Consider the following 21,246-nt stretch of genomic DNA (forward strand, 5'->3'; position numbering starts at 1 on the left):
TTGCTGTTGGATCCTGAAATACTGCACTACAGAGACCCATTGTGTTCTGCGGGCCAAACTGCCAGAAACAATAAAGATGCAGGAATAGTTTCCTTTAGGTCCTGTTCTCCAATTCCTCTGTGTTCCCCCAAGGCAATCGGTGCCTCTTTATCTTGTCTTTGTATCTTCCCCTCTTTATCCGGTCTAATCAATTGTGCCGGCTCCCCGATCGAAATCGCACAGCCACTATCCAGCTGTGAGAAAACTGAGCCGCCGTCAATATCAATCGCGTGTGATTAGCAAGCATTGTACTTAAACCATTTTCAATATGAACCCCCATTTGGCAGGTGGTTTTGACTTTCCACAATTATATATCTGATACGCTCAGCTTGTTGCTGCAACATCACAGCAGAAATCGATGCCCTCCCTCTTTTCGTCAGTAGCTGTAATTATTAGGTAGTATTAAACGATTAAAGGATTGTGGCGCATCATGTTGGTGGTGATGTGTACGGCAAACATCTTCCTGTCCCTGTGAAGCCCCTAGATGATTGACGGCCCTACTCTGGAGAACGGAGCCACCCTGAGTGGTTCCATCAGACCCCATGGACCCATCACTTATCATGACAACATTATGTACGGTATGCTCATGTCTGATATGGGAAGGGAAGGGTATATTATACCACTGGTTCTCCATTGGTCTGGCCCTGGGAGCCACCTTCTCCCATGGTCATTAAGTCCCGACCCACTTTTATACAATTCAAATCAAGCAAATTTGTTTCTCAGAAACGGGCCAGTAAACTCAACACAATGTCAGCAATTTCAGCATAACTGTTTTTATCCCTAGATTCAAAACACATTACTATAGCAATAAAAAATAGAAGAAATAGAAGAAAAAAAGAAAAAGAAAAGTTGTGATACATAAATATTTTTGTATTTGGAATTTTTTGACCACATACTCCATGACCCATTTAGAACCAGTGGGTGGCGACCCAGCAGTTGAGAAACACTGTATTAATCCATCATCTGACTGGTTTGCAAACAGACCCGATCCACCAACTCTCAGTCAAACAACACCTACAGTGTCTGAAGAAGATGAGCATGGCTCTGAAAAACATTATCGTATGTTGATTTCTTCTGTACAATGTGTGAGCAAGATATTGAAATACACCAGCCAACACAAATCACCATTGTTCCTGTCTTTCTTCTATGCAAACTTGAAGTTAGTTCACTTGATGACATTTACATTTACATTTAGGGCATTAGCAGCCACCTTTATCCAAAGCGACGTACAACAACAACATTCATACACACATTCACAGACGGCGGCGTCAACGACAAAAGGGCGACAGCCAGCTCGTCAGGAGCAGTTAGTGTGAGCTGTCATGCTCAGGGACACCTCAACACTCAGCTAGGAGGAGCCAGGGATCTAAACGCCAACGTTCCTGCTACAAGTCAAGCCACTTACCTCCTGAGCTAAGCCTCTTTGAGGAGTTTCAATTTTATTTATTTTTTTTACATTTACAGTGGCTTTTCATTTCCGAAAATAAATTGGAGCCCCATTCGGGCCTCCTTTCAGGCTGTCGTTGTTGGTCTGACACACAGTTTATGTTCAATTAGTTTGACTCATTTTAGTCTGTTGAAAAGCAAAATTCAACTAATTATGATTACGAATGATGAGTTCATCCCTTGTGTTAAAGCAACCATTACATCCAGAAGAGCTGAACTCATGGTTTGCAGCTATTTTTTCATAAAGAATGTGAATCCTCAATTCTGTAAGGCTTTTTCCACACAAGCATTATAGGTATTAAATAACGTAGAAATAATTTATATGATGTGAAATGTCTCAAAGTAACTGGCAGGAGTGTTATAATTATACATAATTTATTCCCTATTCACTGTTATACAATATATTTTGACACAATGGAACAATTTTAATCGCTCAAAACATTTGTAAGAACTGACAACAGCAAAGTATTATTTGAACTAAATCCTTCAGTTTGACAGTGATACAGATAATTGTAGCTGTCTTCCCATTATGGAAGAAAAACTAAAAGCCATGACCTCTGTTCAACAATGCAGTCGTGTGGGATCTCTTTCACACCACGGCATAACGTTTTTGCAGACACATATGTGATCCAAATAATGTTATAAGTTAATTGCTCCTTCCGCTAGACATGTCACGTTGCATGTGTAGTTTTTCATTGACTTCAATTTGCCTGCCCTCATCAAAGAAACTCGGCGATGACAGTAACCGTCAGTTTGTTGTAGTGCGGGCAAGGCGACAGCAGAAGTCTGTGGAAGAGGGGCAAACCAAGCACCTCTTGTCAATGTGGCCGCCTCATCCACCTATGTGGCCCTTGCAGGCTTCCATATTTATAGATGTCAACTTTATTATGCCTTAACGTCTTACTTTTTATATCCCTTGGGGTATGCGGGCGTTGCAGAGAGTGTCTTCTTCTATTCCCGGTTACACCTGGTTACAATGATTGCCATGAAGTGCAGACACACCTTGACAGCGCTCTGTCAACAGTAGAATCCCCCTGTTAATACTGCGTGTGGCAGTGGCGGGACTCATCTCTGCCACACCGTGACTTCAGACGGGGGGCTTGGAGGGATCAATACGGACATCCTCCGTTTCATCCTGCTGTAGATGGGCAAAAACATTCCGGTGTTTGCAAACGAAAGTGGCACATTGGGGCTGAAGCCTGGTTTTTCACACACGCACGTGTGTGTGTTTGTGCATGTGTGTCTGTATGTGTGTGTGTGTGAGTGTGCGTGTGTGTACGTTTGTGTGTTTCAGTTTGTTTGTGCGTGGTTGTGTGTGTGTGTGTGTGTTTGTGTGTGTTTCTATGTGTGTGCGAGTGTGTTATGAGGCAGGTCTCTAGGATAAATAATTACCACGGTGATTGACGGATCAGGTCGATGAATAGGGGGGATCCCTCATTAGCCCTGTCCGTCCCAAAACAGCGATTTTTTTCTTATTTTGATGACAATGTCAAAAGCGTCGCCTATTAGTGCCACTTACACTGACAGACACCTTTGGGGAAGGGAAGGCATGCGACTGTAGCCTTTCACCATGACAACCGCTTGATGTGGAGCCACGGCCGTCAGCATGGACATCCCACTCCGGCACACTGCTCCCTGGGCCGGACTGGAAATAAGTAGTTCCTGAGAGACAGTAGGCCCGGGATTACAGTCTGCCACCGGAACCAACGCAGGGCATGAGACCGGAGAAGGACTCTGCAATGCTTGTCAACGACTTTTGAATGCACTCCGTGTAAGAAATGGGATTTGTCTTGTGCCGAAACGAACCCCGCATTTTCTCTCGGCAGAGCCTTTATGTTTTGTGAAGATTATGCATATTGTCTCTGTGTAGACTGGGTGGGCTGTGAAAGTGTGTGAGGGGGATAGATTACCCCCTTTGAAAAACGAAATGGTGCAACCCGTTTTGTGTATAACAACACATTTAACATTTCAATTAGCAAGACGTGGGTCTGTGAGGCTTATGTTGACTTTGACTTTCCTACATCCTCCCTGATGTTAGCCAGTGATCAAGCCACCGATATGAAGCCTATCATCACTCTGTCTGTGTGCTAGGTGGCTGGTGTGACCGGCATGCTGATCGCGAACAGGAGGCACGACAGCCAGGTGAGGACCTACATCACCTACAACAAAGGACGGGAGTGGAGGCTTCTGCAGGCGCCTTCCACGGACATCGCCGGAAATGACATCCATTGCATACTGGTACGTATTAACACCATAATCGCCCTGATGCGTGGAAGTTCTTCATCTTGATGGCTTGTCATCTCTGTTAGATATGCAATGTTTAATGCAAGGCACCGAGCCGATTGTTAAACGCTTTCATAGTTTGAGTCATGTGTAAGACTGACCTCCTCCACGTGTGTAGGCGGGAGAGCTATCAGGATTCAAATAACTAAATAACAGGTTTTGGTTCGCTTTCAATGGCTGTGCAACTGCGAGACGCAAACTGACTTTGTGTCGCAATGCGTGTGGGAGGTGTGAGGTTTTTTTTTGGGGGGGAGGGGGGGTGGTTCTCGGAACACTGACTGGGATATGAGACATGACACTGCCACAGAACCTTCTGGTAAACAAAGAGCGCTACGAGGATGGCCAGCATGTTTTATTTGTAGAATATTTTAGAGGCAGGCTTGAAGGCCTTATTGAAATCACTATCGGTCAGCCTTGACCAATGCTTTGAGACTACCAGCTAGTTGCAAAGTTACCCACTGCAACTTTAAGACAATGTGTCTGTCTGTAAACTTCATTTGGAAGCGATTTTATTTTTGTATAGCAGCTATCACTGCACATAACGATCAGAACATTTAAAAGCCCTAAATGCCCACTAAATGCCCCTAAATGTAAATGAAGAGGGAGATAATGTAGACACAAATGGTGCACGAATTATAGCGTGAAGGGAAAATAAATGAAAACCAAAGAAAGGCGTCGTAAGGAAGCATACGAACAAGCAAAAGCTTGCTTATGAAACAACTTATGGACAACAAGGTAGTAACTCTCTAGACAATGTATTTTCAATGCAGGGTCTTATACTGCAGAAGACAAATAAACGTCTCATACCCAATATATACGTCTGTGGATTTAATGCCATATCTTGAGTCAGACAACATTGTGTCCAGATAGACACTATTGTATGCAGAAGTGAGCACCGTTAAAGGTGGTTGATATAGATTGCATGAAAATAGGGGCTGCCAGTTTAAAGCATGAGGGCCACTTAATCAACACACTTAATATTAAATGCAGAATGCAAACGGGGCCGCTCTTAGAATTTATGAGAACGGACCTCTAGATATAAACATTTATCATGAGCGCTGGCCAGAGCTACATTAAATCAGCCGTCGCTGCTAGACATCAACCACGGGGTAGCGAGCTTTATACTGATGGCAGGCGATGGTCAAGATTACAGCTGTAAACAAATGTTAAAATAATATTATACCCGGTTTTCTTTTTGAGTCACCCTTCTCGGTTGGGGACTATTGAAACCCTAACAAACAAACAAAACAGTGTACCACATCGTCAGGCTTGAATCCTCCTTGTATCTAACGCCACCAGTGTTCACTGTTTCTTAGTCCATTATTTTCATCTTCGTCTTACTTGGCTTCATTGTTGGCTGCCGTTCATGTCCGAAGGCGTCTTCTGCCCGTTGTTCTCTGATGCAACAGACTGCTCGGCCCCAGCGGTTGGGGAGGTGGGCTAAACAAGAAGGAAAGCCACTAAACTGCGATGATGAATGATGCTCTCTTGCACCAACAGCGAGAGATAGATAATTTGCTGTATTCTGGAACGACTGCAGTGGCTGCTTCTTAAGACAGCCTTGCATAACACACGGAAGAATGACGACAACAGAGCCAACAACATCGGCGATAGCTAATAAGGACCTCATAATGTTTAGGAGTTGACTGGCAGAATGTGGCGTTCCGGCCCACAGGTTTACCCTGATGCTGCGTTTTTCTGACATTTTAATTACTGTTGCCGGGTTTTTAAATATCCTGATCAGTCACCATGTCCTCTCTGCCCAGCTCTACTGTCACGCAATCAGCCGCTATGATGAGCATCACTGCCCTCTCTCACTGTCTCTCTCACTCTCGCTCTCTCTCGCTCTTTCTCTCGCTCTTTCTCTCACTCTCTATTTACCCCCTCTCTCTTTCTATTTCCCTCTCTCTCTCTCTCTCTCTCTCTCTCTCTCTCTCTCTCTCTCTCTCTCTCTCTCTCTCTCTCTTTATTCCCGCTCTTTTGTTTCTCTCTCTCTCTTTCTCTCTCTCTCTCTCTCTTTCTCTCTCTCTCTCTCTCTTAGGTACATGCATTTATGCAAATTCCATTGCTGATTGTTTTTAATGACAGATAAAATGCAATTAACACAAGTCACAGGTGACATTTGGATGCTTGAGACTAATGCAATTAGCTTGGTTGTATTTTGTGCGGTATGTATACATTTTTCATCCTTAACTCATATTTAATAAATGGTTAAATGGGATAAACTGAAGTGAATGCTTTTTTATCGACCGAAGTGCCAGGGAACAGCCCGGGTAATTTCCCATCATGATGTGTTTTCTTGTAGCGTCTCTACAGTGTTTGTCTGTATTTTTCAAAGCTTTCCTCCCAAAGTGCTGTGTATTGAGGACAGCTTTTCTTCCTTTAGCCTTTCTGCTCACTTCATCTGCAACTGCAAACGTCAGAGAACCCCTACTTGTCAGGAACAATCTCCACCAAAGGCTCGGCGCCGGGAATTATAGTTGCCACAGGTGAGATGGAGAAATCCATTATCTCTGGTAAATTCTCAATAGCACCACTCAACACAGGACAAATGGCTTTTCACAACGGATATGATGGCTGCTACTGAAAATGCGTCATTTTACCCTTTGGTCATTGAATGTACCTTGCCTTGACTAAAACATGTCGATCATGATTTTGGACAAACATCAATGTTTGAGAGAGATATGGCTATTGCGCTTACTTTTGCAAGGCCAAATACAACCAAAAAACAGGGTTACAGATACAGATACAAACACACATATACCATATTTAGTGATGGCGGTTAATTTATTCTTTGCATCGTGTCCCAAGTGGGAATTGAGCACCTAACCCTGGCAGTATTAGTGTTTATTTTGTTCCCCTTAGTGCATAAGGATGTGTTCTACTTAGTTGCATCATTGCAGTATTTACCTATATTTAGTCCTGTCCTCCCCTCGTCACCCAAACTGCTCCTCAGCTTGCGTTTTGCTTCGTCTCACTTCACTTCACCTCCATTATTTCACAGCAACATGGGAAGGCACCGATCATTGCCGCAGGAGCCATTCTCCAAAGTCGTATATTAGATTGAACTCGTAAAAATATATTGAGATAACGTCGAGGGAAATTGACAGAGATTAAAAATAGTGTGGGTGCGTCGATGTTCCTAATGCAGGTGTGTGGGTCTTTGATTAATGGTGCGAGGCGACGAAATTGAAGAGCCTGTTGGTGTCTGTGGAGCACTGACACGCGATGAGGAATAGACGACTCTGAGCGCTGTGTGTTTTTGATAAATGAATGTGTCCGTGCGCACGGTAATATGTGTGAATTGATAGGCATCTCCGTTAAGAGCTTTGCATGGGTGAGTTTTTAAATCCATTGCCACCCAAAGTCTTTGTAGCGGGGCATGTGCCTTTTCTCGTTCCCTGCTCCGCCTTTGGGGTGTAGCATGGTGAAGATGTCCTCTCGCTAACATGACAAACACTATTGCACGCCTGTTTACTAGGCTGTCGCCGCCGAGACAGCAGAATCAACGGGGGTAGGCGACATGGCTGTATGATATCAGGAGGGCTGTTTTGATTGCTCCGGGGGAGAGATTGCCTGAGAGATTCTCATATTGTGTAAAATCTCACATTCGTCACAATATTTGAGTTGTCTCTGATTAAAATTACACCTATTCTGCAAACAAAACAATGCACTTATGCAAATTTAATTGCAGGAAATATCGGGGCAGAGTTGTCCTACAACAACGTCGGTATGTTTATTTCATCCGATGCGGGCAACAGCTGGAGACAGGTAAGCTTGAGTAATCCACTATAATCAAATTGTCTGTTGCATGTGCGTTCAAACACGTGAGTTTCGACATATGTACAGTATATAAATAGATCTTGGAACAGGAAAACAATGTGTTGTTTCTGTATGTGCATGTTTAGGAATCGCATGTCTTTGTGCAGTTCGTCAAACAAGGATCACCATGTGTGGTTTCTGTATATGTATGATAAGAAATCACATGTCTTTGTGCAGATCTTCGAAGAGGAGCATAACGTGTGGTTCCTAGACAAAGGAGGAGCCCTCGTGGCGGTGAAACAGCCATCAGTACCAACGAGACACTTATGGTGAGTCCCCATTCTATGTTGAAGCCAACTCGTATTAACACCCACGACGTTTGGCAAAGCACATGCATGCTTGTGTATATGTGTGCGTTTCCCTTAGCGACTACAGTACATGTTTATGATAACATGTTACGTTCACTTTGCCAAATTGGTTGCTTGCCTTTCTACTGAGTGCAGACTAATCCAAGTGGGACCAGATCTGTTTGCCAGAAACTTCTGTAACAGTTTGGAAATTAGTTTTAGAACTAGCGAGGTGTAGCCTTCTGGGTTTTAGTCCCCAAACCAATTTAAGTGCTACGAAACAGAGATAGATAAGAGGGAGGAAAAAAAAGGGCTCTTGGTTGCCTTTTAGGCCGTCAGTCGTCTTTGTTTCAAAGATGTCTGGCTAAAACATTCCCCTGGCCTGAATCTTCATCATGGATGCATGTCAAAGCTTTTCTTTGTCAACGCTTTTAGCCCGATGAAAGTTGTAGTGCTGGTGGTTTTCTGAGGGCAACAAGGGAGAAGAAAAAGGACACGTTCTCATCGTTCCAGACAAAGAAGTGTGCACCGTTTCAAACAATGTCATACCCTGGCGCGGAAGAGTTGTTCAGTCTGTTGTAACATGTGGATAAGCTGTCAGAATCAATGCTAGGATTCCCGTAGATGAAAGCTATCCACTGGTTGTTTTTTTTTGGTTGGTCTCTCTGCAGAGAAACATGAAACAATTCTGTTCTTGTCTGTTGTTATGTAACCCAGTCCCAATCCTCTTTTTCCCTGCAGAAAGCCTGACGCGTCCTCCGTTCATGTTATATGGAGACCATTTTCTGTATTATTGCTCTGCTACTGACATGGCTCTCTTCTTTTTATTCCACGCCTCTAAAACTCGGGGCTAATTGCATGGGCCTCTGCTTTCACTTCGCCACTAAAACTCTCCCTGCGACCTCAGTGAAATAAAAACAGAGTGTGTGCGAGCGTGTGTGCGCGTGCGCGCCCAATGTGTGTGTGTCACGCGTGTGTGCGTACGACTGCCTATGCATGCCTGTGCCGACCGTCGGTAAACCGGTGGATAACTTTGAGAGAAGGTTAACAGAGAACGGAAAACGCATTAGCAGGGTTGGCTTTTTTCGGAGGCTGAAGGTGACGCCTCTTTCTCTCTCTTCCACAGGATCAGCTTCGACGAGGGCAGACAGTGGACCCGTCACAGCTTCTCCATGGTGCCGCTGTTTGTGGACGGCGTGCTGGTGGAGGCCGGGGCGGAGAACCAGATCATGACGTAGGGACCTCTCTGTCTGGTTGCTCTGTGTTTCTCTCCCGTTGGAAGGTGACGTCTGGAGGAGAGAGTCAGGGCGCGCATTATAACGGGATTTGTTAGTAGGGGCCTGAGGCGAGGGGAACGTAACTGCACCCGTTTGCACGCGCGGCATTGTGTGTGTGTGTGTGTGTGTGTGTGTGTGTGTGTGTGTGTGTGTGTGTGTGTGTGTGTGTGTGTGTGTGTCGTATGAAGCTGTTTGAAATAAACGCCCTGGGGGTGAAATCTGTTAAGTGCATGTGCACAAGATTAAATACCGTTTTGGGAGGTGATTTAGGTGTAAAATAGGGGTACAATTAACGTAATAGACAATCTGTCAAACACGGTGTGTAAAACCTCAGTTTGCCACTAAAAGACTATTGATTGAGGATCATGTCTAAAATCTCATTGTGTATTGCGATCGTACAGTGGTAGTTCGATTGCTGAGGTGTATGGGGAATAATCACTTGGTGTCTTTACATCGTACAGATTCTTTGGCCACTTCAGCCACCGGTCTGAGTGGCAGCTCATTAAAATCGACTACAAGTCGGTCTTCAGCAGGAGATGTACTGAGGAAGATTACCAAACTTGGCACCTGAATAATCAGGTAATGTGAGCCATGGATCCCCATAACCTGCCTGTGGTTCCGTGGCCTCAGTGCCCATCAGATGGACGTTATCTACTTTTTTCGAGTTTTGAGCGATGCAATTTGTCTTGGTCAAAGGGAGAGCCGTGCGTGATGGGGCAAAAACAGATCTACATGAAACGCAGGCCTGGGAACTACTGTATGCTGGGAAGGGATTACTCCAGAGTTCTCTCTACGGAGTCTTGTATCTGCAAAGCACACGACTTTGAATGGTGAGTGATTAATTTGATGTCGGTTTGGTTTTCATTGGAAGAGAAGATGTTCTGTCATTTTGTGAACTGTAAAAGGCATTTATCCAGATTAACATGCAATACTTGGATTTAATCCATTCGGTAGAGTAGGAGTGTGAGGTTTCGAACTGATCTCGTATTTTGAACGCATTTTTTTTCTATTGAACTGAATGTAACGCTTTGAAAACTATGTTCATAATTGTGATGAGAAGATGCGAGGGAGCTAAATTTCCATTTGTATGCTAATCCTGAGCTTGTTGTGCTATTGTTTTATCTAGCAAAGACAGGGAACAATGAACAAACTCGTCAAATATATGGCAGTTATTTAGGTGACATAATGGAAGGAGGACCCATCAGTATTAATTGGTTTTAACATGAACGGTTAAACTTCAACCAATAAAATGGGCTGTATATCTATTTCTAGTCACTGTGCCAAAATGTTTAGACATTTACCGACATAGTCAAATTTTATGAAACATTCATGACGTAAATTAATGATAAGTATAATAGAGTAAGAGTTAGCATTCAAATATTGGAAGCAAAGTTGTGAACACAGACTTCTTTAAATTGAACTCTTGACTTTTCGCTGTGTCAGGTTATTTGCTCCCCGAACAATTTCCTCCCCAATCAATTATTCTGAAATAAGTTTTCGGTTTTCAGGTTCCAGTATTTTATTGTTATTACTCCAATTTGTCTCTTGCACAACAAACACCTCATTCCTCGTTAGATATATTAACCTATGCAGATAGGGTGCTGTAGGGGACCTGTAATTAAAAAGCTGTTCATTTCTTCACCTCTGCCATAAACAGGTTTGGCTTTTTGTTATAGCCCGGCAAACGCTGAATCAATGTCATAGTTAGAGAGATAAAGCAGGAAGGCTGTGGTAGCCTATAGAAAGAAACTCCTCTCCACATACTGTTAGGGAACAGTTGTCAACAGTGTGTCCCTAATCAATACCTTATAATGATGTTCCTCCATGCAAGACAGCCCCGTCGGACCCAGTTATGAGGAGATGGAGGAGATAGAATAAATAGAAGAAAACAACCAAACGAAGGCACTGTGTTACAGTGTGTCTCCTTTCCCCCAGAGCCCGCGCTGATTATGCACTGTGGTCTGGCTCGGCTTTGTTTGTCTGCTAGTGATTATGGATACGAGCGGAGGGGCGACGGGAACTGCAGGCCTGCCTTCTGGTTCAACCCTTACACCCTCTCCAAGAGTTGTAGCCAGGGGCAGAACTACTTCAACAGCACTGGGTGAGTGGTTTCAGCCCGGCGGTGGGTCTTGTGTTCAGAATGAGATGCCAGGAACACGATAAGATCACGTTATATTTTTGGTAATTGATGGATTAAATATGCATGACGTATAGCGGCAGTAATGCAAAGCAGGAGACACGATTTAAAGCTGGAATTAATGTGTGATATTGCATGATATCAACTTCACATTTATAAAGCCCTCATCGCTATTATGTAAGTGGTTGACTGAATACTTAAAGGGGTACTAAGAGGAAATAGGAAATTAAGGTCCATGCATATGTGTGTGTGTGTGTGTGTGCGTGTGTGTGTGTGTGTGTGTGTGTGTGTGTGTGTGTGTGTGTGTGTGTGTGTGTGTGTGTGTGTGTGTGTGTGTGTGTGTGTGTGTGCGTGCGTGCGTGCGTGTGTCAATTCGTTGATCTAGCACGATTTCCCATCCTCGTAAGGAGTGGGCAATTTAGTTTTTTTGCCTTTTTATTTTCATTCGCCATAAGGGCGTAGCAATCATGGATTCACACACAGCCAGGGACCTCATCAGAGTGGTTCCCACTGACAGTACCCAGCTCTTTACATCCATACAATCAGAATAGAGAGGGAAAGATATGGACATGAGTATGGAAGGAAGGCCGGGTGTTAACACATCGGCCCAGTATATAAACAGGTGTCCCAAGACCAAGTTTAAAACAAAGGCGTATTTTTTACTCGCGCTGAAACGTGAAGGGTTCCCGGGGCAACGGTCATATAGAGACCACCGAGGTAGAGGATCCCAACCAACAGCCCTCCGGATGAATCCTCTCTCTGAATTGTGTTCCAGAAGTACATTTTGTTAAACATCGTAGTAGCTTTACCCCGGTCAGCTTCGTCAACAAGCGTTAACAACAAGCTTCGGCTGCGAACACTTTTGTTATGTTTACAAGGCGTGGTTGCAAGCTAGGAGGAGTCAATATGTATATATATATATCCTCAGCCTGATAGCATCATTGCCTATGTCATATTTTGGCCAAATTGTGATACCTAACCTAACTCTACCCTCCTAACGCTGCTGAATCACTTTGCCTCATTGGATATATCATAAGCCACTCATAGGGCCTTTTACATTGCGTAATCACTATCTGCAAAGATAGTGATTACGCAATGTAAAAATACCTCAGTCATTTGATGACTGAGGTATTTTTTCCGCAAAATACAAGATGAACCTTAAATTATATATACAATCATGGAATCAAAGCTGAGTGAATGTGTTTCTGTAACACTTCAATATATTTTAAAAACACTAGAAAAACGAACTGGAACTCAATGTTCCTCAAATAATAGGGAAATCATTTTGTTCATTCTCTGTTTTGTCAGATTTTAAGATTGCATAGAGCCACTCTTCTAGACATGAGATAAATGCTTGCGTCTTTCAGTGACCATTGCTAATCAACTCAAAGTCCCAGTTGAATACTAAACCCACTGTTCAACAAAGGAATAATGTGTTGGCTCATGCAGGGACATACTATACTGGTGCAAACACACACTCAATAAACTATGCTACGTACTTACAAACATCAGGCTTTGTGATATACATTACTATGGCATAGGTAGATGTTTTTGCTGGTCAGAATGGATATGAACATCCAGTTAGTTCCTTGTGTATGAATCACCATTTATGGGGTGCAGCTCATTCAACCCATTTTCATAAACTATTAATTTATTAGGGTTGTCGTAAACCTGGAAATGAAAGAATGCTGTTATTTAGAGCGGAGCAAATAGGAGAAAAACACAAACATGAACTTTTCCTCACTTGGGAATAGCAGATGAAATGAATCTAAACTGAACAAATAGGAGAATCGTTATGGAAAAAAGATGCGTGTGTTGTTCGTGTGTTTTATGAACCATTTTTAGACTATGTTATGATTCATAGTAAGGCGCAATAACAGTCATTGACATTTACGAGGCAGAGATTAATACCTTCCTCTTTGATTATTAATTTGTACATAAAACATCTGAATCAGCATATAAAAAACAAGCTTCCAATTCATAGCTCATGTACAACGCTGTAATTGAGTGCAAGGAAGCATGAGTTTTTACTTTTGAAGGTGACATATGTGTGAGTGTGATTAGCCGTTACAAATCGTTTTGAAAATCTGCCTCTTCTGACATCACAAGTGGGCGTGTCAACCTAGATGTATGACGAATGGATGAGCAACGTTTGCTATAGTCCACTGGGTAGGCTGGTTGACTGATCCATCCAGCACACATCTAGGTGGACACGCCCACTCGTCATGTCAGAAGAGGCAGATTTTCAAACGGTTAATCACACTATGTTGTATATTGACCTTGTTTTACTTTTTCATTTATACCTGGTGGTATAATATGTCAACTTTAATCAGCAATGGATGTGGTCATAGTGGCTCAAATAGACAGAGTGTATTTTCAATCATGTTGTGCAATGTGTCTCCTATTATACCCCCCATGATGATAATTGCCATGCAAATATGTTCAAAATAATGATACAGACTATTGGATTGCGGGCACATAACATAGAGGACATGATATGAACTGACATGACATGAAATCTGATGATGATATGAAGGGATGTGAGGTGACATTGAAAGGACATGAAGGAAGATAGCATGATGTAATGTGTCATGCTATGATGTGACATGACATGACATAAATGAGATCACAGGAAAGCATGTGACGTGATTGGACATGACATTGATGAGGTCATAGGACATGATTTGACGTGACGGGACACGACACGACACGACGTCACGGGACATAATGGGAGGTGATATGACACGACATCAAAGAGGTGGTATGACGGAACATGACGTCATAGGACAGGACACGATGCGTTATTCGATCTCCCGGGACATGGCGGCAAGCGATGACAGTCGGTGTCGCGTGGCTCCCCTCTCCCCTCGTGCAGATACCGTAAGGTGGTGTCCAACAACTGCACCAAGGGGGTGAAGGAGATGTACACTCCCAGGAGGCAGCAGTGTCCGAGCAGAGCCCCCCGGGGTCTGTCCCTGACCACCAAGGACGACAAGCTCACCGCACACCTGGGGACCAACGTCTCCTTCAAGGTGCACCTGGACGAGGTGGGGCTCACACGCACGTGCATGCACGCACACATAAATGTGCACACACACACACACATGCATCGTCACACACACGCACACACACACGCGCACGCACAAACACACACACAGACGCACGCACGCACGTGTACAAATACTAACACAGACACATACGCACACACACAGACAGATACAAACATGCATGCACACAAACACACCCACACACGGACACAGACACACACACACACACAGACACACACACACGCACACACATTCACACGCATACAGACATACACATGCACACACACAAACACACAAACACAAACACAAAGGGAGCTACGTTTCTATCCTAAGTGAATACTTGTTTCTCCGAGGGGGTAATGATTGCCATTGATCTCCACTTTAAGACCAATAAAATACCAATCAATGAGAAGCAGCAAGTGAAAGCGAAGGTGAGAGAGGGTTGAGGATAACGGCCGTGCGCATGACCGGGGCAGCGTCCTCTTCAAAAGATGCTCACTGCCCAGAGGGCCACAATGATAATAAAAGGGGAAAGACGCTAGAGGGCAAGGGAAGCACAGTTGATTTCAGCAAAGTATATCAATCATTTTTGATTTCAGCAACTGGCAGCACAGTTATCCAATTTAGAAAAAAATGCTCTCCAGTTTTATTGAAGTAACGAACGAGCGCTGACGGGGGGGGGGGGGGGGGTGGAGGTTTGAGGCTAATAAATTGGGCAAGGAGTGAAGGACCTCAAAGGTATCGGTGGGGGGTAGGATTCAGTTCACAACCGCAGGCCTGGCGCTCTCCTCCTCTCCCTGGGGATCTGATGAGCGTAATCACCTTGAAGTCGGGGCGAGTACGGTTCCTCCTAGCACCCCTCCGCAAGGCTTTTCCCTCCGCAGTGGCGAAGACCGGAGGTACGAGAGGGGGTTTTCCCGCTCGACTCGGCCTAGCCTGGTCGTGTGGTCGCTCGACTTGGTGTTGGGGGTAAAGGATCCGTGGCCTGGGGCTTCTTTCAGAGGAGGGCGCTGGAGGGGATGATAGGGTGATTTGCAATTGGAAAATATATGGAGTGCGAGGTAGCAGAGTCTTCTGGGTGCTTCTGGCTAGCCGTGGTCAGCGCGAGAAATGCTTGAGATGGATTCAAACGTATTATGGACATTTATATTCATGAAGCCCGCTATGGCAATTTTTCTTGGGGTGCGCAATTTGGCCTAAATATTTAATGCTTGGAAGGTGTGTGTGTGTGTGTGTGTGTGTGTGTGGGTGTGTGTGGGGGTGTCGGTGTGTGTCTGTGAATATGCAGATCAAATGAAAAAATGTAATAACAGGGAAAGCATTACATGTAATAATTCCTGGAGATTGGTTATTAATATACCTCTATGTATGAATGAATGATATCCAAGAAACAACTTTAAATGCATTCCTATTCATGTCCCTCTTTGTGGCTTTGCTTGAAAGAGCGAAGAACTGCCAAATGGCCTGAAAGGGCTCTGGAAAGAGATTGGATGACTCAGCGACACCTCAAGGGCTCAAAGGGAACTCTTCCAGACACATTTGCCCATACTTTACGTCACGTTGCAGTGTGTGAGTAAATATCAGCGCGTATGCATGCACACATCTGGGTTTTGACTTGACAGGAACACTTTAGGAACAATGTACACACTGATGCACTTTTACATTTCTCAGTCCCTGTGTATTTACATCGACATGATATCCTGCATCCCCCATATAAATCGACGGCTACATAATATGCTGTAATGTTATATCGTTCCTTTTTGATTATTGTCAAGCTGCAGAACTGGATTTGTGGGTGGTAAATTCAATCTATGGTAACTTCAGACCTAAAAACCACTGCGCTCTTGACATTTCTTAAACATTTTATGATCAGGAAACGCAGCATAAAAGTTATATAATACGAGTTTGGGGATTGTATACCAAATACCCCAAATTATTTCACCATATAATGTCATCAAAATTGTAATTGGAGGACTGGCAGTCACGATGTCCGGGATCCGATCGCATCTCGTTCTGTTAAATGTCTCAGCTTTCTACCAGGCGTTTTTTCACTTCGTACCCAATCCCCCCCCCCCCCACCTTGGCCTTGCATCTGACAGAGACACACTTCCCGCCAGACGATTGTCTTTTTTAAGTGTCAAATCATTGCGAGACCCCTTTCCTCCGTCCTGTGGCGCTGGGCTCCCGCGGGGGGGCCCTCCTTTGTGCCGGACCCTCTCTCCGCTGCGGCCCCCCCCCCCTGCTGTTGTTGTCCTTGCCTTTGCCTCCGGGCTCGGCGGTATGCCGCCAGCCTCTCGGACACAAAAGAGTGACATTTAACTCGTTGGCCTTGAATCCGTCTATTGGAGATTAGGGAAATCCCATTGTACCCTCCCCGAGCGGCACGGCGAAGGGACCACGAGAGCAGGCCACGAGAGTGGGGAAGAGTGAGCCGGCGACGCCAGCGGCCACCGGGCCTGACGTTTTGGAGCCGTGCCCACTCATCTCAGCCCCGCCACAACAATAGGAGCACAACGCCGAAGATCCCGACCCCGGCTTGGCTTCGTTCTTTCTATTCTCTCCGCCGGACCACTCGTTTTTCGAGATATCGTTTCCAGCCGCCGCCGCCGCCGCAACTCGAGGTATTCCCAGACGCTGGGCTTAGACGACGACGCGCTCACACACCTTAAATGCACATAAAGAGACAGAGAGCCAAGCGAGGCTGCGCCTAAAGAGAATGAACAAAAGAGAGAGGGAGAGGGAGAGAGGGAGAGAGAGGGAGAGAGAGAGAGAGAGAGAGAGAGAGAGAGAGGGGGGACGGTAAACAATGCGGCTAATCACAGCCTTACATTGTGTTTCAGCCGAGCGTGGATGGGGAAGGCATTGTCGTCGGTGATGATCGCCTCGCTTGTGTTTTTAACGCTACGGCGTGCCAAAGAGGAGGGCTGGGAGTTTTCAGCATGCAAGGGGGGGGGGGGGGGGGTCTGTTGGAAAGGAGTGGGGTGGCAGGGGGGGGGCGGGGGGGGGAAGCCATGGCTCAGTCGCCACGGCAGCTGGAGCCACCAAGGCACTGTGGCTGTGGGCAAACACTAGAATGGCTCCAGATGTGATTAGCACGGCCGGGGCATAGCAGATGAGGACGTGGCGACCTGGTACCACTCGCACGTACGAGGCGCCACACGCCAGCGCCAGTGCTCCCTCACAATACGAGCCTGCTGGGGCCGCACGCCCTCAGAGCCAAAGGCCTGATGGGCAGCGCCGACCACGGTCAGAGGGTTTATTGTTGGTTGACTTTTTGTGGTTTTAATGTCAGAGATTATGTTATTGTCATGATAATAAGTCCCGGAATCTGGAGCTGGTCCTGGTCTGCTGGTGACTTGACAACTGGTGTATAAGTGTGTGTGTGTGTGTGTGTGTGTGTGTGTGTGTGTGTGTGTGTGTGTGTGTGTGTGTGTGCGCGTGCGCGCGCGCGTGCGTGCGTGCGTGCGTGCGCGCGCGCGTGTGTGCGCGCGCGCGTGCGTCTTGGTTGGTTTGTGGTTTAATTTGCATTTGCTTCAAAACGTTGCAAATGAACTTGGGAAATGGACGCCGATAGTGCAAGCTCGTTAACGGATGCATTAAAGCTAAGGATTCCGAATAAAAAAAACTATTAAACGATTAAAACGAATCAGAATAAACGTTTGTCAGCCCTTTTTTGTGTTTGCAGCATCAGGTGAGCCGTAGTCCTCTGCTCAGAGACCATCGATTTGTCTGTGGGGACGCTCACCTGTGTGTGTGTGTGTGTGTGTGTGTGTGTGTGTCCCGCCGTGTGCTAGGGGGACTCCATGAGGACCAACATCCAGCTGGACTTCGGCGACGGCACGGCGGTTTCGTACTCCAACCTGAGCTGGACCGAGGAGGGCATCCGGCACATGTACAAGGCGGCCGGCATATTCCGCGTCACGGCTCTGGCGGAGAACTCGCTGGGATTCGACACCACGACCCTCCACCTGCACGTCACGTGTACGTTAATCTCAGAGCGCCGTGCAGCAGCCAGAGTTTCATCTTCCTTTTATCTGTTTAGAGTTTGATCTCCTTTATTGAATGGAAACCTCACTGGTCTTGAGTTAATTGCGACCCAAGGGTTTGTAAAATTGTGGTGAACACGACTTAGAAGTTTAAAAGGCAATGAAACTCGAGTCATTTTTTCACAATGTGCTTATCTTTGCCTTTCGGCATTATTATATTCGTTTGAAAGATCGGGAGTGATATTGTGACAAATGTAGTTGTGAGAAATGATATTATCGGGCATGAAGTGAATTGGAAAACGATGTCTTTAACTGATTTAATTTATCCAATTATTGACCAGGAATACTTGCTCAGATATGACTTATCTGTTAAAAGCCAACACAGTAAACAAAGTAAAAGCTAATCAACCAAACACAATTCTATCTGAATTTGCCGAGTAATTATTTAGACGACGTCTAGAGAGCCAGAGCAATTAAACAAGGCCTTTTGACATAATAATCACAAGTGGTTTTAAGGGCTTTTATTTTATTTACATACATGGAACTGTTTAATCTCTCCAACTCCAATCCACAGTGATGGTCTGGGGTAAACTGGTGTGGCTTCTTTATGACTCTTGTTCTCTCTCTCTCTCCACCAATTTGAAAGTGCATTGGATGAAATTTCTGAAAAGATATCGAAATATCAAAATATGTAAACCGCTCGCTTGAGGGGGCTGGAAAAGTTATTGTATCGATAAAAGGTAAATGTGACTCGGTAAGATGGAAACAGATTCAGCTTCAATGTGAAAAAATGGTGAGTGACAAAATGTCACCCAAGCTACCGCCGAAGGCTCATATCCATTTCTTTCTTTCTTTTCCAAGCCTAACAAGCATTGGTTTTCTCCGTTTGTGGTTTGGCTGGCGCTTTATTACACCATGGAATTGTGCCCTCTTCTACTTAGTGGTATAAGTGCCCCTGACTGGAGGAATAGAGCCATCTACTGCTTATCGCGATGAACAAGCTCCTTGTTTAAGCATAACAGAAGTGGTCCACTACAGTCCACTAGAAATTATGAAAATTCGGTAAAAATGTGCGATACATTTGGAATGAAACGCACTCTCTCTCTCTCTCTCTCTTTATCCCTTGCACTTGCTCTGTGTCTCTCTCTCTCTCTCGCTTTTGCTCTCACTCTCTACCTTCTATCTCTCTCTATTCATCTCTCTCTCTCTCTCTCTCTCTCTCTCTCTCTCTCTCTCTCTCTCTCTCTCTCTCTCTCTCGCTCTCCAATGATCTTCCAGAGACGAGCTTTTTCGCTTGTATTTTTATTTTATTTTTTTTCTGAACCGATCTTCTTTTGTAAATGTTATCCCTGAGATTAGTGTGTTAGTTCCCCTGGCTCTCTGTCAGCTGCTAGTAGGCTCATAGGCTTCACAGCACTTGTTCTATCTTTAAGGCTCGGCCCTACAATATCTTTCTGCCTGCCCCCACTCAAATATTCTCAAGTGAGGAAAGCTGCAGAATCTTCTGACACGGTCACATTGAACATGTCATGAGTCCACAGCACTGCATAACACCAGCAACGCCAGACTCCCTTTGGATAGTTCCTTCTCTTCTAGATTCTCTTCTCTTCTAGGACCCTAAGAGCGTGTGTCACGACAGTGTTTAGAAGAGCTTGTGGAACGATGAACTCCTACCCCACCCAAGTCTTTACGCATTCAGATCGAAGAGAAAAAAAAACACGAAGCAAGAAAAAACAGCGGAAAATTATGTTTGTTTTGTGTCCTGAACCTTTTGTTTTGGGGGGAGGCTGACCAAGAGGATTAGGCCCAATCCCATTTCTACCCCTTACCCCTTCTCCTTACCCCTCCCCCTTGTTTTGAAGGGATTGGGCCTAAGGCCCAATCCCATTTCTACCCCTTACCCCTTCCCCTTACCCCTTCAAAACAAGGGGGAGGGGTAAGGGGAGAAATGGGATTGGGCCTTAGAGGTAGCCTCATCCCTGAAGAGCTCAGTTCAGCACATCCGTCTGACACGTATCGACTCTGCGTCTCGCTGAGCTGTCACCCCGGCCGCAAGGACAGCCGCCTCCGAGGCTGAGCGGTCGGCCTCGGTCCCGGCTCGATGCGCCATCCAGCTATGAGGGCGATAAGGGAGCACTGCATTAACCCAGGACGGGATTATGTTGGGGTGTCACGGCAGAATGCACGGGCCAGGGAAATGTACCGCGTTTAAATGTGGAACTACAGGAAAAAATACAATGGGTCTCTGTGCAACCACAATAAGAGCAGATGACAAATAAATATCTAAATGTTGATGTTGACAGTTGAGGTAGACATTATTGATGAAGTGGCCAACATGCAAAAAAAATAAGTTCTTCCCGCTTAAAGCGCCAATGGCTTCCGGATGTCTCAAAGTGTGGAGTGGCTAATTTACACACTCGCAGCGCACCCTGTTGACACGGTTGTGTGTGTGTGTGTGTGTGCGTGTGCGTGTGCGTGATGTCGGCCACCAGGTCCAGTGGAGCATGTGCAGCTGCTGGCGCCCTACGTGGCCATCGGCCACCAGGAGGTGAACATCACGGCCGTGGTCTGGCCCGGCCACTCCCGCACCGTCACCTACTTCTGGTGGCTGGACAACAACACCGAGGTACTGCCCGTGGGGGTTGTTGTTGTCGTCGGAGAGGGGAGGGGGGGTTGTCACCGTGGTTACGTGTTCAAGTGCACTCGAGATTGTGCAGGGTTTTTGCTGACGACATGATGAACGAGTTTAGAATAGCGATTTTCTTTTGTTACTTTATTTCTGCATGTTTTTCGACTTTTGATGAAATCCTTTTTCAGACTTTTTTGCGATAATTGAAGAATGTTTTTGTCTTTACGATTCGGTTCACGATTTAGCAGACGCTTTCATCAAACACGTTTTTTCCCGAGGTTTCTAAAGTGGCA

The 21,246-nt window shown here is 45.3% G+C and overlaps 1 protein-coding gene across 2 annotated transcripts in view; it reads left to right on the forward strand.

The window, feature by feature from the left end:
- Positions 1–21,246, forward strand: part of sorcs3a (sortilin related VPS10 domain containing receptor 3a) — a 136,695-nt gene that overhangs the window by 103,258 nt on the left and 12,191 nt on the right. For both annotated transcript variants that reach the window (XM_030352501.1, XM_030352502.1), the window contains exons 10-20: positions 3,577–3,723; positions 6,155–6,257; positions 7,463–7,539; positions 7,768–7,859; positions 9,004–9,111; positions 9,616–9,733; positions 9,851–9,984; positions 11,142–11,255; positions 14,167–14,338; positions 18,133–18,319; positions 20,817–20,950. In XM_030352501.1, coding sequence (XP_030208361.1) covers positions 3,577–3,723; positions 6,155–6,257; positions 7,463–7,539; positions 7,768–7,859; positions 9,004–9,111; positions 9,616–9,733; positions 9,851–9,984; positions 11,142–11,255; positions 14,167–14,338; positions 18,133–18,319; positions 20,817–20,950 — 1,386 coding nt within the window. The remainder of the gene's footprint in view (positions 1–3,576; positions 3,724–6,154; positions 6,258–7,462; positions 7,540–7,767; positions 7,860–9,003; positions 9,112–9,615; positions 9,734–9,850; positions 9,985–11,141; positions 11,256–14,166; positions 14,339–18,132; positions 18,320–20,816; positions 20,951–21,246) is intronic.

This window comes from Gadus morhua, chromosome 3 (genome assembly GCF_902167405.1).
Source record: "Gadus morhua chromosome 3, gadMor3.0, whole genome shotgun sequence".
Classification (NCBI taxonomy): Eukaryota; Metazoa; Chordata; class Actinopteri; order Gadiformes; family Gadidae; genus Gadus; species Gadus morhua.